The sequence below is a fragment of the Triplophysa rosa genome, linkage group LG15, assembly GCF_024868665.1.
Source record: "Triplophysa rosa linkage group LG15, Trosa_1v2, whole genome shotgun sequence".
Lineage (NCBI taxonomy): Eukaryota > Metazoa > Chordata > Actinopteri > Cypriniformes > Nemacheilidae > Triplophysa > Triplophysa rosa.
Window position 1 is genome coordinate 23,415,957 of NC_079904.1, and position 17,005 is coordinate 23,432,961.

General features: G+C 40.4%; 3 protein-coding genes across 4 annotated transcripts; all 3 read left to right on the plus strand.

Annotated features, from left to right (window-relative positions):
• The first annotated feature begins 103 nt into the window (after nt 1-103).
• lats1 (large tumor suppressor kinase 1) lies at nt 104-9,797 on the plus strand. 2 transcript variants are annotated; one of them, XM_057352988.1, is made up of 8 exons: nt 104-265; nt 837-1,232; nt 3,827-3,974; nt 4,180-5,531; nt 6,019-6,601; nt 6,995-7,177; nt 7,398-7,504; nt 7,999-9,797. In XM_057352988.1, exons 2-8 carry the CDS (start codon nt 915-917, stop codon nt 8,497-8,499), a joined length of 3,192 nt encoding a protein of 1,063 aa, XP_057208971.1. In that variant the 5' UTR covers nt 104-265; nt 837-914; the 3' UTR covers nt 8,500-9,797. The 2 variants fall into 2 exon arrangements, with proteins under 2 accessions (XP_057208971.1, XP_057208970.1); XM_057352987.1 differs by having other exon boundaries at nt 844-1,232.
• Nucleotides 9,798-10,427: 630 nt separating this feature from the next.
• lyrm2 (LYR motif containing 2) lies at nt 10,428-16,786 on the plus strand. Its single transcript, XM_057352792.1, has 8 exons — nt 10,428-10,500; nt 11,396-11,536; nt 11,800-14,079; nt 14,203-14,298; nt 14,369-14,602; nt 15,086-15,233; nt 15,335-15,382; nt 15,627-16,786. The coding sequence occupies exons 1-3, from the start codon at nt 10,456-10,458 to the stop codon at nt 11,878-11,880; spliced, it is 267 nt and encodes an 88-aa protein (XP_057208775.1). The 5' UTR covers nt 10,428-10,455; the 3' UTR covers nt 11,881-14,079; nt 14,203-14,298; nt 14,369-14,602; nt 15,086-15,233; nt 15,335-15,382; nt 15,627-16,786.
• LOC130565474 (tripartite motif-containing protein 16-like) lies at nt 13,498-15,934 on the plus strand. Its single transcript, XM_057352205.1, has 5 exons — nt 13,498-14,079; nt 14,203-14,298; nt 14,369-14,602; nt 15,086-15,233; nt 15,627-15,934. The coding sequence occupies exons 1-5, from the start codon at nt 13,498-13,500 to the stop codon at nt 15,932-15,934; spliced, it is 1,368 nt and encodes a 455-aa protein (XP_057208188.1).
• Nucleotides 16,787-17,005: the final 219 nt, after the last annotated feature.

Sequence of the window (17,005 nt, forward strand, 5' to 3'; positions counted from 1 at the left end):
ACACGTGTAATTGTGTAAATAATTTTACAAGCGATAAAAGCTTGTGAGGGGCGGGAGCTGGTCTACATCCGTGCCACCCGTGAGGGGGAGGGGCGGGATGGTTGCCACATCCGGGCTCTTGTGACGCGCATGACAGCCGTTGTAAAACTCAAGACGACAGTAAATACCGCAGAGAAGCCGAACAAGTTCATCTGTGACAAACAGCAGAGCAGTTCCTCGTGATCTGACACATACATGTACATCAACATTGTACCCGAATTAAACGGTAAGTGACGTGAATTCGTGGTTTTCATGCGGCGTTTAGTACGGCTAACATATCGCCTCATCTTTAGGCCTCAATCACCTGTTACAGCGTTTCATACGTGAATTATCAGCTTTAAATTCTACACGAGAGTTTAAACATGATATTTAAATCTTATAATGGTTTTGAACATTTATAGTTTTTCCAACTGTCCTACTGAGGTATGCTACCCTAGCAGTGTGTAAAGCTAACAGACACTTAAAAGAGCTGTGAACATCCCAGTCTGTTGTTATGGGCTTTGTCCTGTACAGACATGTATGAGGTCTAGTGAGCTTATAACATGGACTTATATAGAAGTATGTTTTATTTATGATCCTGAACGATCACTATTACTAATAGACTGTTTTCTTTCTATCTGTAAACATGTTTCTTTGTTGTTTTTGTGGGGGGGAGGGGTTCATGTATATGTGTGTAATCAAATCTTCAAATCAAAATTTAGTTGATTCTGCAAATCATAAATGAAAAGCTAATGTTTACATCAGTGGCTGTTTAGTTACTCATGAGTCCATATACAGATGCACTGACGTCTCTCAAGTGTGCAGGTGCGGACGGCTTCAGATCCTGACTGTTCTTCACATCTTCACTGCCTTTGCACGTAACGTATGAGTTTTACATGAAGAGGACCGAGAAACCCGAGGGATACAGACAGATGCGACCCAAGACGTTTCCTGCAAGCAACTGCAGTGGGAACAGTCAACAGATGCTGCAGGAGATCCGGGAGAGCCTGCGGAACCTCTCCCGGCCGTCGGACGCCGTCAAGGCCGACATGAACGCCGGGAAGGGTTCCCTGGACGATCCCCGACAACAGGGGCGCAGTACCAACCCCAAAAACCCCCATCACAGAGCCCTGCAGGAGATCCGCGAATCTCTGATGCCGTTTGCCATCAACAAGCGCATGCTGCAGGAGCTACAAGATGCAGGTTTTGATGAGGTTTGTCAAATCGCTGAAAATGCTGAGAGGGATAACTCGTAACGTGTCAGAATCTCCATTTGTGTTAAGAATGTTCTCTGCTGTCACTTCATAATTTTGCTTATTTGAGAAATGATGGCATGGTATGTCGCCAGACAAGCTCTGGGTAAAATAAAGGGCTCTGAATGTCATAACTCGAATGCTCAACTGTGGGTGTGATGTAGCAATTACAGTGGAAAATGTACACGTTTCTGGAGTAAAAATGTTGTTTAATTTTTTTTTCTTATGCATTTTATAACCTTACGATGTGGTCACGTTACACTTTGAGCTTGTTTTTACTTTGGGCAGCGTAGTAAATGGTGTATATGATGGTGATGTCAAAACTGCACGTCCTGACTAATACATCGGATCATTTATAGAGCATTTGCATTCCTGTCAATCATGTACAGTATATCCATATTTATTTTGCAATATTTGATTTTAGTTTGTGAACTACAATAATATATGCAGGTGTAGGTGATTGTGTTTGTATAAGAACAGTAAGGTACATGGAGTACTGAAAAATTAACACAAACATCATACATCAGTGCAGGAGACGTCATGTGTTTACAGCAGTGTTAGTGTGATCAACAGTGTTCAGGAATGTCTCTTCCCACTCAGCTTTCATACCAGTTATCACGTTTTTGTTTTTGGGTTCTGGTTTGGTAACTTGGCCTGGTATTTATCACTTTGAAGGCAGCTGAACTGTTCCAGTTATGTTGAGTATGTTTTAAACTTTGTGTTGCATGTTTTTATACATACTCTTGTACTCAGAAGCATGTATAATGTATTTAGACATAGAATGCGTTATACAGGCCTCTGAGCACAAGAATCTTTCATAACACGTCAGAACCCGATATTTAATTTGTCCCGTTTGTATGTGCAGTACATCCTGACTGCACGATCTCGATTTATGCAAGCAGAAAAACAACTCGCAGTGATATACAGTGCCTTGCAAAAGTATTCATCCCACTTCATTTGATTTACATTATACATACATATAATACTTATCTTAAACTACTTTAAATTAAAAACAAATTACATAAATCTACACTCCATGCAAAATAATGACAAAACAAAAAACTGATTTGTAAAATGCAAAACTGAAATAAGTACATTGCATGAGTACTCATACCCTTTTCTGGGACACTTGAAATTTAGCTCAGAAGCATTAGATTTGCTTGTTGGTGTTTTTTACACGTCGAGTGGAGTTAACCTGTGGCAAATTCAATTGAATAAGTATGATCTGGAGCGGCAAATACCTCTCAATAAAAGGTACTACAGCTGAAAATGCATATCAAAGTAAAAACCAAGACGTAAGGTCAAGAGAACTGCTAGTTGAGCTCTGGGACAGGATTGTATAAAGACACAGATCTGGGGAAGACTCCTGAGAAAAGAAAAAAAAAAAAGATCTCTTGCTTGAGCTGACCCAAACTGAGCCATCGATGAGGAAGGGTCTTGGTTAGAGCGGTGACCAGGAAGCTGATGATCACTCTGGTTGAGCTCCATGATCATATATGGAGATGGGAGAAACTTACAGAAGGACAAACATCACTGCAACACTCCACCAATCTGGGCTTTATGGCCGAGTATCCAGACTCAAACCTTTGCTCAGTGAAGACACATGGAAACTTGAAATGTGCAAAAACATACTTCAACAAATCTTTCAAACTGTCAGAAACAAGATTCTCTGGTCTGATGATTCATGTCTGGAGAAAACCAGGCACTGCTCAACACCTGTCCAATACCATCTCAACAGTAAAGTGTGGTGGAAACGGCATCATGATGTGGGGTGTTTTTCAGCTGCAGGGACTGGGGCATTTGTCAGAGTAGAAGAAAAGCTCAACGGCACAAAATACGGAGATAATGATCATGAAAACCCAGCCAAGAACATTCAGACCCTCGGACAGGGCAGAAGGTTCATTCTCCAAGAGGACAATGATCCTAAGCACACAACTAAAACAACGCAAGAGTGGCTTATGGACAACTCTGTCTATGTCCTTGAGTGGCCCAGCTAGTGCTTGAACCCAACTGAACATCTCTGTAGAAACCTGAAAATGTCTGTCTACTGATGATCTCCATCCAACCTGACAGAGTTTGAGAGGATCTGAGGAGAAGAATGACAGAAAATGGCCAAATGCAGATGTGTAAAGCTTTTCACATCATACCCAAAAAGATTTGAGTCTGTAAAGGCACTTTGACCAACTACTGAGTTAAGGGTGTGAATACTTATGCAATGTACTTATTTTATTTTTAATAAATTTGCAAAGTTCTAAATCACAAATTCCACTGGACCTTTAAAAATGTCTAAAAAGAGTATTTATAAACTATTATTGTATCAACACACAAGTACTAAACAAATAGTGTTATTATAATATAATTGATCATGGTAATTATCACGGTACACCATATTAACATGGGACGCTAATAAAGAAAAGTATAAAGTTATTCCAATACAAATTTTAAAAGGTTGTATATGAGTTTATGTATTTTTATAAAACAAATGTATTTTAGAAATGTAAACGTTTATCAGTCTTGATGTGAATGTCCCATCCTCATGTGTTGTGTGTGTACAGGAGCTGGTGGTTCATGCTCTGAAACAGACAGACAGTCGCAGCGTGGAGGCGGCTGTGGACTACATCAGTAAAAACTTCCAGGTACCTTTGAGGGAACAGATCCCTGCCGCTGCCGTGCGTCCGGTAAACTCGGCTTTAAAACAAGCAGGTAGATATCTTAACCCATTACAGCCAATTATTTACTCTAAACAATTCAAGACAATCTGCAGCATCATTTAATGTAACAGCGGGACGTGTCAAATAAACAATTATTGTCATGTCAAACTCTATTTGTCTTCTATTGGTGTTTAGATTGCAAATAACCAAGTCAGAATTCTCTGGTTTTTGTTCACATATGAATGTGTCCTCACTAGGTCCATCTCAAGGTCAGCAGCCAGTGTTGCGACGGCCAAGCTGGAAAGGCTCTAAGGAATCACTGGCCCCACAGCGGCACAGCGCTCTGCTAACTGATGGCATAATATACCGCCCGAGTAGCCCAGGACCTCAGGGTGACCTCACACGACCCGCAAACTTCCCTCAAAATCTCTCACGCCAAGTACGCAGCATCACCCCTCCTCCCTCCTCGTGGGACTCCAATAACTCACAACACAAGCGCGGTTCTGGGAACCTCGATTATCTAGTTCCCCGGATCTCCCCCGTGCCTCAGGGACCCCGGCCCGACAGCTACATTAACCCTCCTTCCCAGGCTCAGCGAGGCCTCAGTCCAGTGCCGGTGGGTCGGCAGCCCATCATCATGCAGAACTCCGGGGGAAGTAAATTCACTTTCCCCCCATCCTGGCCTCAGAATGGCAACGTACAGAGTGATTATGCAGGCAGCCGACAGCCGCCCCCTCCTCCGTATGCCATGCACCAGTCGAACAGACAGAGTCCCACGGCTCTGCAGGTGCAGTCCAGCGCAGCCGCACCCTCAAACGGATCCAACCTTCCCCCGAGTATGCTGGTCCCCAACCGCAACAGTCACAACCTTGATATGTACAACCTTGGAGTGATGCCCCAGGTCAGACAGCCCGTGCAGCAGCCTCAGACATCCCCTGGACATAACGGTAAACAGGAAGTTCCTCCGTTATGGCCACACAGTGTCCCAGGACGTTCAAACTCCTTCACCAACGCCCAGTCCAGTGGCAGGCAATGTCTCAGCTCTCAGCCGTCCGCCACTACCGTCGCCACCACTGTCACCACCATTACGCAAGCTCCCATCCTGCAGCCGGTAAAGAGCATGCGCGTGCAGAAGCCGGAGCTGCACACCGCTGTGGCCCCAACGCACCCGCCCTGGGTGCAGCAGCCGGCTCCTCCGCCAAACGTCTATCAAGAACCGGTGACTGCACCCGAAGTCCCAAGTTACCAAGGCCCACCCCCTCCTTACCCTAAATACCTGCTCCAGCAGCCACCTCCGCCAGGGTATGACTCAAGCCCCGCTCCCAAACCCAGCAGCAAAGAAGAGGACGGGCCGGAAAACCACGCCGACAGCACCTGCTCCAGCGAACGTGCCGAGAGCTCGGAGGAACGCGAGAAGAAACAGATCACGACGTCTCCTGTACCTGTGCGTCGTAATAAACGGGATGAGGATCGTAAAGGGGAAAGTCGGCTTCCCGTGTACTCCGTGCAGGCCTTTAAGTTCTTCATGGAGCAGCATGTGGAGAACATATTGAAGAATCACCAGCAGAGGAACAGAAGGAAGAAACAGCTGGAGAGCGAGATGCAACGGGTGAGCGTGACTTCTTCACGTGTAACGTTCTCTCTTTACTCCTCTGCTCTGCTGTTTCATTTCTATTGACTGCAACTGTTTTTCTGTCCTTTCCCTTTGTCATCTTCTTCTCTATCTTTCAGTTTATGGATGTTCTCTCTTTTCTGTCTGATCAGCTGGTTTTCATACTTTCCTAAGGTTTCTTCTGGAGTGTTCTTCACTCGAGTGTGGTAAAGTAAGACTCTGTCAGTTGGGTGAGCTTGATGGTCTCAAGGGTTTCCTGCAACACATTTCAAGGGTCTCGTACATCACTGTAGGAAACTAAAACGCGTTGCATGCTTTGCTGGATGTTGCCTGCAGTGTTTTCAATATCCCATGCGTGACCAGTCCCTGTGTGGTATCAGAAATCATTTGAGTGAATCCATTTTTGGGAGTTCACCCGTGTGTTTGTGCGTTGTGTGAGTATGTACAGTATGTATTGTGTTTAAATGGTGTGTCGTGCGTGCAGGTGGGGCTGTCGGGCGATGCGCAGGAGCAGATGCGCATGATGCTGTGCCAAAAAGAGTCCAACTACATCCGTCTCAAGCGTGCCAAAATGGACAAATCCATGTTCGAGAAGATCAAGACTCTGGGAATCGGAGCGTTCGGCGAGGTGTGCTTGGCACGGAAAGTGGACACGGGAGCGCTGTACGCCATGAAGACCCTCCGTAAAAAAGACGTGCTGTTGAGGAACCAGGTGGCGCACGTGAAAGCAGAGAGAGATATTCTCGCTGAAGCAGACAACGAGTGGGTAGTCCGCTTGTACTACTCTTTCCAGGATAAGGATAACTTGTATTTTGTCATGGACTACATCCCCGGTGGAGATATGATGAGTCTGCTGATCAGGATGGGCATATTCCAAGAGGACTTGGCCCGGTTTTACATCGCAGAACTTACATGTGCTGTGGAAAGTGTCCACAAAATGGGTTTCATCCACCGAGACATCAAACCAGACAACATTCTGATAGATCGGGACGGACACATCAAACTGACGGACTTTGGCCTGTGCACGGGGTTCCGCTGGACGCACGACTCCAAATACTACCAGAGTGGTGAGCCAATGATCAACCTGAAAAGAATACGTTTTTAGTGCTGTCCGATCGATTAATCACGATGAATCCAAATCCAGAATAATCCAAAATAAATGCTTTTGTTTATAAATATACATGCCACACACACACACACACACACACACACATATATTATATATGTATATATAAATACACTAACATACATGTATATATTAAGGAATTTGAGTAATATATATTTATAGTTATACATAATGGAAATTATATTTAAATATATAATTGTGATCAATCACGATTAATCAATTAGTTGAAGATTAGACGCTAAATATAAAGTTGATTAAGAACGAAAAAATAAATAATATCTATAAATATGAAAGTTTTTGGTTGATATATTTAAGCGTGTGTGTTTGTTGTCAGGTGATCACGTGCGTCAGGACAGTATGGACTTCAGTAAGGAATGGGAGGATCCCGCTAACTGCCGCTGTGGAGATCGACTGAAGCCGCTGGAGCGAAGAGCAGCTCGACAACATCAGCGCTGTCTGGCACATTCACTCGTGGGAACACCAAATTACATCGCACCCGAGGTTCTTCTGCGCACGGGTATACACTCTTTAACATTTACTTTATTGTCATTCAGCATGTGACCAGAGGTGACTAAATCACATGGCGTTCTTTAACTCTTTTTTTTATTTTTTCATTTTGAGGCTGCTCATCTTGTTGACCCATAAACATTGTTGTCTCCAAGTGTAAATCCAGCGTAAAACGGTTGTAACAGTTGATATGATATGATTTGTCCTGAAACACATTTCTATTGGCTTAGGTTACACACAGCTGTGTGATTGGTGGAGTGTTGGTGTTATCCTCTATGAGATGTTGGTCGGTCAGCCTCCTTTCCTGGCAACGACTCCTCTTGAGACCCAGATGAAGGTGAGACGGTGTGATTGTGCAGAAATGTGTTTCTCATGTCATCTGTTGTTGGTGGTCCAGTGGAAAGTGCGCCCATATGTTGGACAACCTGAGTTCAAGTCCCACCTCGTGGTCCTTTCTGAGCCCCTGTGCTCCTCTCTTACATCCCTCTCTTTCTGTCTCTCTCTCCACTGTCCTATCAATATAATGCCCAAAGAGTGTCACGTGTTTGGTTTAATGACAAGTCTATATTGTTAAAATAAGCTTATTTTAAGCTGCTTTTGGTAACATTTTATTTCTAATTTTAAAGTTCTTGTAGATGTGAAACTATGTTACGTAAATGTATAATGTTTTGAGGGGTTAGTGAAGCTGTTGGCAAAGCAGGAAAAAATCTCAACGACTAGCCTGACCCAAGGCATCAAGAAAAACACCAGCTGATCATCATACAGCGTATCGATTGACATACAACATTATAATGTGTTTGTTTTCATAGTAAACCTTCGTATCTCTCACAGGTAATCAACTGGCAGACGATGCTACACATCCCCACGCAAGCCAAGCTGAGTCCAGAGGCTACCGATCTCATCCTCAAGCTCTGCCGTGGCCCAGAGGACCGGCTCGGGAAAAACAGAGCCGACGAGATCAAAGCCCAGCCCTTCTTCAAGACCATCGACTTCTCCACGGACCTCAGGCAGCAACACCACGCGCCTTACATACCCAAAATCACACACTGCACCGACACCTCCAACTTCGACCCCGTGGACCCTGACAAACTGTGGAGCGACGACGCCGACGGCAATCACAACGACACGCTCAACCGCTGGTTTAAGAACGGCAAGCACCCGGAGCACGCCTTCTACGAGTTCACCTTCCGCCGATTCTTTGACGATAACGGCCACCCGTACAGCTGTCCCAAACCCATCGAAAGTGAGGGATACGGTACGGAGGACGACGAGCCTGTCGACTCTTCTAAAGGGCTGGGGGCGGAGCAGGGGCGGGATCTGGTGTATGTTTAGCAGGAATGTGAAACTCTTGAGGACATGTCTGGGTCACATTTGACCCCAAAACTCTCACGACTCTACTGTCATTTTTTTTACTGTTTTGTAAGCAAATTGAAATGATCAGTAATATAAAAGTGTAATATTCATAGATCATATTATTTGTTTTGCCTACAGTCATACAGTTAAATCTACTGTATTAGTGATGAGAATCTAATGAGTTTCACCATTGAGAACTTGAGATGCATTATAATAATGAGATAGACGTCATATTGTTCAGCGTTTAGTTTCTAAATTTTGGGATGAGATGAGAGCCGGACATGTCTTCATGAGAAATGTTTTTATATGTTCTCTCTCTTTCATCTCTGCTGGTGTGAATGCTTGCGTCTGTCTTGACACTTTGTGCTGTATTTATTTTTTTGTGTTCAGGATTCACATGGCTGGTGTATTTTTTCACTTTTTTTTAACTTATTGAAAGACTTTTTAAAACTAGTTGCATAATTCTTTGATCAGATGATGTCTGTATTTATGATTGTGTTGATTTTGCCCATTGACAGACTGCACAGGTTTCATCTCTCTTTCACTGACACTATGAAGGCGTCATCCATGTAGTCTGCACAACTCACCGTTGATTTATATTCCGAGAGAAAATATTGTAAATTCTTGCTCCTCTCTGTTTTTTCTATTTATACACACACAGATTGTATATATAAATTATGCAGTGTACATTTGTAAATTGTTTCTCAGTCTTAAATGGTTAGGAGGTAAACTGTGGGTAATAACGTTTTCATATTCTCTACTGTACTGTACAAATAATGACCAACATGTATAAACTCATTATCAGTATATGATGTTTAAATGCCTTTGACTCCAGATGTCTGAGAAACACATTGGAGAAGCCCTGCACTGGTTTCTCTGCTCTGTCACTACCAAAGCCTTTCATTTATCTACAAGAAACACTACACAACTGTGTTTGGATCATTGGTCTTTTTTGTTCATATATTTTTTTTAATATTTCTCTTGTATCTTGTGCAGCTCTGAATGTATTGAACACTATTTCTTGGATTAAACTGGTGGTTTTATGCCCAAAAACGTGCAGCTATAGCTATTTTGAGTAGTAAATTTGTCTTGAATGTGGAAGGGGTGGGGGGTGGTGATCAATAAAAGCACAAAACATGCCGTATTTCTGTTTTCATGTCTGCTTTTGTTTGACAAATGTGCAATGCAGCTTTTATACATGTGAAAACTTGTTTTCTAGATACTAAAACTATTTGACTTGAACTTTTTAAATGTTAATAAAATCTAAATCACTGATTAAAGAAGATCCCACCAAAAAGTATAAACGAATCTATAAAGGCTCTCAATTATCTACACATTACACTAACTGAAGCTCAAGAAACAATCCATGCATAACTAAATGCCTCATTTAACATTTATCAGTTTTTATGTATAAAATTGTGAAGACAGTTGCATGCTTAACTTTACTGCAAATTTACATAAAAAGACAATTTAAAGGTGGTTTAGTTACAATGACAGAACAACAGTAGGACTTAATTAGTCCAACAAAATGACTTTTAATTTGTGGAATTTTATCATGTGATTGGAACAAGGTTTTCAAACTGGCTCTGTGGACCCTTTGATAAAACTACTGCAGGGGGTTCACATATATTTAAATATGTATTAAAATTGTATATATTAAAATATTATAATCATTGTGTGACATCTTCAATGTTTGAATGAACATTCATAACTAATTACATTTAATGCGAATTACACCAAATTACCATTACAATTCGGGGATTGCACTGGATTAATTCTCGATTTAATCCTGCATAGCATGTAATTGATGATAATTCAAAAATATAACCCTAATGAAGGACTTTTATTGTGATGTAAACTTCTCCTGCGTCGCTTTTGTGACGCCACCACTTCTGACGAATGAGAAATCACCTTCGGATCGACGAGCTCCGCAACATGGCCGCCTCTAGGTTACCACCAGACGCTCTGACTCTCAAACAGGTATATTTACTATTTTTCTTTATTACACGGATGAATCGAACAGATTTAGACATGTCACATCAGAATCTGATAATTTACCCGATGTACAAATTATATATTCACGCGTTTCGCCTGTCTGTCTGCGCGATTGTTGTTGGTCTTTTGCGCATGCGCAAGACAGCAGCTTCTGCGACTGGTTCAAGCTGATTAAATAACGCGGAGTAAACTCCCTTAACCGTGGTAAAACAGTGCAAGGACAAGAGTGACTTATTTATCATTGTTATATTTATTAGATCACAAATATATAAAACTGACAACATTGCGTCATTGTGAAAAGCGTAATTGTCAACTTTTGCTGAATTTTTATTGTTGTATTTAAACTCTTGTTAAACGTAATGAATCAGTAACTCAAGTCAAGTGTTTAATTGCTATCATATTAAAACAGCAGTTTGTTCGGCGTATGAAAGCTTCTGCGCTGTTTTATTAGTCTCAGCAGCACACCTGTTACTGCGCTCGTGCCATGTTATTATAATGATATCGTTTTTAGAAGCTGGAACACAAATTCACAGACAGTTCATGAAGGTTACAAACACTACAAACTGTAGAAACAGCTCAAAACATCATTATAATATCAAAAATGTCCAGCTGACAATAAACAGACATCAAATATTTGTATTATCTTTTATATAATGATCTGTCAATTATTCATGTATTAATAGGATGCATGCAATGAACTATGATCACATTATCAATTTATTATTACATGATATTATTAAAATGTTGCCCAATCAAAATATTTGATTTCCATCAGTACATAGCCTAAATAAATACATACAGTATATGAAATATATTCACATTTTGCACATGGATGTTGGTAAGTAAAGTAAAGAACTGTTGCATGTGTTGTTGTGGTCAGTTTTTACAGAGGCAGAGAGTTTTAGGAATGTACAGAGATTTGCTTCGATCCATCCGCAAAGTACCGAATGAATCCGACCGCAGATATCTGAGAGACTGGGCCAGAGAAGAGTTCAAGAGGAACAAGAGCGAAACAGATCAGGTCAACCCTTCTTTCCGTTTGACACTTTTAAAGAGTTCGTCACTGTCTGGTCCGAATGAGACCTGCTATGTTAAATTAATAAATGTTGCTTTTATAGTTTACAATCTTTCTCTGAGGATAAAATAAATGTGCAAAAATGCCATGTATCCTATTCTGCATGTATGCTGTATATTTGATCATTTTGTCCTGTGATTTCTTGTTTAGCTGCTTTGAAACAGTGCATCGTAAAATAAGGGCTATATAAATACATTTGAATTCTGCAGGATGTCGTCCGTATGATGATCACACAAGCACACAATCATCTGGAGGGTTTAAGAAAATCTCTGGCTTTGGCTGGATGCTGAAACTGTACAGCAAGACCGTCTGTCTCTTCTGTTTTTAACAACAGACTGAAAGACTGAAATACTTGCCCTTTATCAACAGACGTACATTATAATGTCAACGGCATTTTATTGAACATATTTCCATATTTATGCATGAATATTTATCTTCTCAATTTGCCAAATGTAAGTAACATATCCTCGTGTGTTTTCATAATTGATGTGCAGCTGATTTCACAATAAATAAACCTCTGTCATGACTTCTTCAGTTAGTGATTATCGAGCAAACCATTGAAAACACAGAAATGATCCACACAGACCAAAGAAAAGATTCTTTAAAAATACCAAACAGGTTTACAAGGTTGATTATTAAAAGCTGAAGAAAGATGGACTGGCCATGAACATGAATAACTTCCGGTAAACTCCGGCCAGAACAAAAGTCCTCCACCATGAGACGTCTTACGTGAAAGGTTAATAGGGAAAAAAACTGACAAAACGGAGAATGACATCTCGACATTGAAAGTTTAAATAAGTGATTTATAAACTGTATATGTTAGCTCTGATGATTCATTTGTCACTTAGCGAACAATGAAAGACATCATTTTCTTTGCTTTCAGATAAATGTATTATTACACAGTACATTTCAATGTATATCTGTGCGTACATATTAGCATTCATAATGCTTTTCATTATATGTGATGTTTCTTCATGGAAAGAAATTTTACACAGGTTGAAGAAAACGAATTTAAACTCATTGAGACGGTTTCCTGGACAAGGATGATCTTCAAACAGGACTAGGCCTTAGTTAAATTACGATATTTAAGTCGTTTTTAAAAACATACTTTACAAAAGAACATTACTGTGTGCCTCTTGAGACAAAACAATAATATATTTTAAGATGTGTCAGTGCAAGTTGTTTTCGCTCAATCAACACCTCTAACATTGAATTTATTATTTAAGACCTCTCCGAGAAAGTTTTGAACGCTTGTATGTTCTTAATGTGAGTTTTATCAATGTTTATATCTGTAATGCCAACACGTTCACACTAAAAGCCACAAAACTTCAGTATTCATTTCATGGCGACTTTAAACATCAAAGTAGTTCAAGTTAAATTAGTAGTATTAACCTCACACAGAATGCAGTTTGTCCTGTGTAGGCCACTGTAAAAAATTCTCCTTTAAATATTCTCCCAACAAAGATAATAAAATAAATTAAACACAGATTATTATTTAGTGTATACTGAAAGATATTAATCTTCACCGTTAGATTGTTTGGTTTGGTTTTGCATGACTGAAATATACAGGTGCTGGTCATATAATTAGAATATCATCAAAAAGTTGATTTATTTCACTAATTCCATTCAAAAAGTGAAACTTGTATATTATATTCATTCATTACACACAGACTGATATATTTCAAATGTTTATTTCTTTTAATTTTGATGATTATAACTGACAACTAATGAAAATCCCAAATTCAGTATCTCAGAAAATTAGAATATTGTGAAAAGGTTCAATATTGAAGACACCTGGTGCCACACTCAAATCAGCTAATGAACTCAAAACACCTGCAAAGGCCTTTAAATGGTCTCCGATGTGTGGAGTGTTTGGTGTTTCTATCTGTGTGTGTTCGTAGGGTGAAATGGCAGAAGCGAGTATTTCAGAGGATCACTTCATGTGTTCAGTGTGTCTGGATCTGCTGAAGGATCCTGTGACTGTTCCCTGTGGACACACTTACTGCATGAGATGCGTCACGGACTGCTGGAATCGAGAAGATCAGACGGGAATCTACAGCTGCCCTCAGTGCAGACAAACCTTCAGTCCAAGACCTGTTTTAAGGAAGAATGTGATGTTTGCTGAGATGATGGAGAAACTGAAGAAGACTGAAGTCAGATGTGCTGTTTCTGATCACTGTTCCGCTGGACCTGCAGATGTGGAGTGTGACGTCTGTACTGGAAGAAAACACAAAGCCATCCAATCCTGTCTGCTGTGTCTCAACTCTTACTGTCAAACTCATCTTGAGCAACACCAGAATCTCTTCAGAGGTAAAAGACACGACCTGATAGACGCCACTGCACCACTTCATGACGTGATCTGCCCTCGACATGACAAGATTCTGGACATTTACTGTCGCACGGATCAGAAGCTTATATGTACTCTGTGTATAGATGAACACAAAAACCACGAGAAAGTTTCATCTGCAGCAGCATGGACGGAGAAACAGGTGCTTAATTTATTTAGAAATAAATGCTTTTTCATTGTCTTACCGTGGAAGTTTACTGAGATTTATGACGATTTAATAGTTCAAACAGACTCTATTATGCAGTCATTGTGTTCAATGTTTCAGAGTCAGTTTGGAGAAAGAAAGAATCAACTTCAGCAGCAGATCCAGAAGAGACAGAAAGACCTTCAGAAGATCAAAGATGCTGTGGACTCTCACAAGGTGAGTTTGGAGCAGAAGATCTCAGAAGAGTCTCAGTGAAGTCTCACAGTAATGTGTGTGTGTGTGTCAGTGGTGTGCACAGACAGCAGTGGAGGACTGTGAGATGATGTTCACTGAACTGATCTCATCCATTGAGAGAAGACGTTCTGAGGTGACGCAGCTGATCAGAGATCAGGAGACGGCTGCAGTGAGTCGAGCTGAAGGACTCTTGGAGCGACTGAAGCAGGAGATGGATGATCTGAGGAGGAGAGACGCTGAGCTGGAGAAGCTTTCACACACACATCATCACATCCATTTGCTGCAGGTAACAGAGGACATTTTGTCAAATGCCGTTTTTATTCTTGTGAAAAATGATTTTGGTCATGTAAATTGCAGTAATGTGGTGATTTATTACAAAACTGCAATAATATGCGTCATCTTACAGAGTAATTTGAAAAGAATTCAGTGCTTCAGAAATGACAATAATGGCTGATATAAATTTTCAATTATATGAGCAATTTAGATGTTTCATTAGATTTGTCTATTTTTGGTTAATAAAAACTGACAAATCATTGAGACCTTCTGCAGATTGTTGTGTCTGAACATTGAATCATTTTTAGCCCTTTAAATACCAGATTATGATGTTTCATTGTACTGTACATGTACATTCAAGTTCTGACCTCTAATCCAGCTAAAATAGATCGTGTAAGAATGTTGGAGGAATGTGATTGTAAAGTGCTGTTGAAGATGATGATGATGAAAGTGACAGTAGTTGTGATGGTGTTTGTGTGTTTATTTGATGCTGTAGAGTTTTCAGTCTCTCTCTGCACCACCTGAAGCTCCGGACGACATCAGTGTGACTTTCCTCTTTTCTTTTGATGCTGTGAGAGAATCTGTCCGTCAGCCGAGAGACAAACTGCAGGATTTCTGCACACAGCACATGAGAAAGATCTCCGGTAAAACACTGAACATTCATCATCTAATCCAATCTGACGTCATATTAGAAATACAGTCCAGAGAATGAACATCATGAGTTTCTATCTGTTGATTTCTACAGACACACACACCAACACTGTCCCCAGGATCAGAGACCACTTCCTACAACGTAACGTGCACAATAACACACTGAGTGATGAAATATCATCTCTAAAGGATGATCTGAACAATGAAAGAAAACACCATCTGTGTTTCTAATCAATATAAATCAATATAATCCTCTGTGACTAAAAAAAACTTGTAGCTTGTGCTTAAAGAGAAACTGAATAGTGACTCTGAATCGCTAAAGCGTTCAGATACAACACATTGAACAGATGTTTATTTTCATCATTCTGTATCGTTTTCTTCCTCAGATTCTCTTCAGTTGACTCTGGATCTAAACACGGTGAATAAAGAGCTCTGTCTGTCTGAGGACAACAGAGAGATTACAAACACTCTCACACAGCATCAGTATCCTGATCATCCGGACAGATTTGATGCGCGTCAGGTGTTGTGTAGAGAGAGTGTGTGTGGACGCTGTTACTGGGAGAATGAGTGGACTGGTAAAGTTGTGGAGATATCAGTGTCATATAAGAGCATCAGGAGGAAGGGACGGGGTGATGAGAGTAAGTTTGGAAGTAATGATCAGTCCTGGAGTTTGATCTGCTGTGACTCCAGTTAATCATTCAGTCACAATAACAAACACACTAATCTCCCTGTAAAGCTCAGATCTAATAGAATAGGAGTGTATGTGGATGAGAGAGTAGGGATTCTGTCCTTCTACAGCGTCTCTGACACAATGACCCTCATCCACAGCATCAGCACCACATTCACTCAACCGCTCTATCCTGGGTTTGCTGTTTTTTTCAGTAAACTGAAACTGTGTGACCTAACAATGTAGATAATACAGAGATTACACAAATCACATTGTGATAATTCAGTTGTTGATCATCTATAATGCAGATTCATGTCATAAAAATTGTTAATCCATATTGTTGTAATTGAGCGACTAAGTTTTGAATACCTGTATGTTCTTAATGTGAGTTTTGTCAATGTTTATATCTGTAATGCAAACCTATTCATATTAAACTGAACTTTTATTTCATGTCAACTTCACATCAAAGCTATAGTTCTGTCAGTACAACTACTGTCAAAGATTGAAACTAGTGATATTTAATGAAACTGTTCTGGGCAAACTCACCAACTGGGAACCAGAACAGTTTTTAAGCAGAATTATTTTCATAACTGGGATATACATCCTTTACGCTGCTAGTGATATGTAAAATTAATATAGTAAAAGATATCATCTAAATGAGGATCCATACCTGTCAGGAGAAAATAAATAAAAATCAGCATGCAGAATGAAATTAAACATGACCTGATAGATGCAGTCTGATGTGTAGGTCTTGGGGATGGAGGTAGGTTTTTCTTTAAGTGAATTAGATATCTCATCCATCCATACATCAATAACATCAGCCACCGTACGTGTATTACATCAGAGCATAATTTTCTATGGACGATGAGAAATGACTTAATAAAGTGCACGAATAAAGAAATGAATAAATACAGACATACATGCAGAAATGAAGCGATAAAGGTAATAAACGTGATTTATAAAAAGTAATTGTGACGTGCAGCCATTCCAACTGAAATCTGCTTAGAGCAGGGTGAGAACTGGCGATTGGTGTTTTAGAAATATAGATATTTATCATAAATTTTGTGCAATCAAACATCAGAAAAACAACGCCACCAA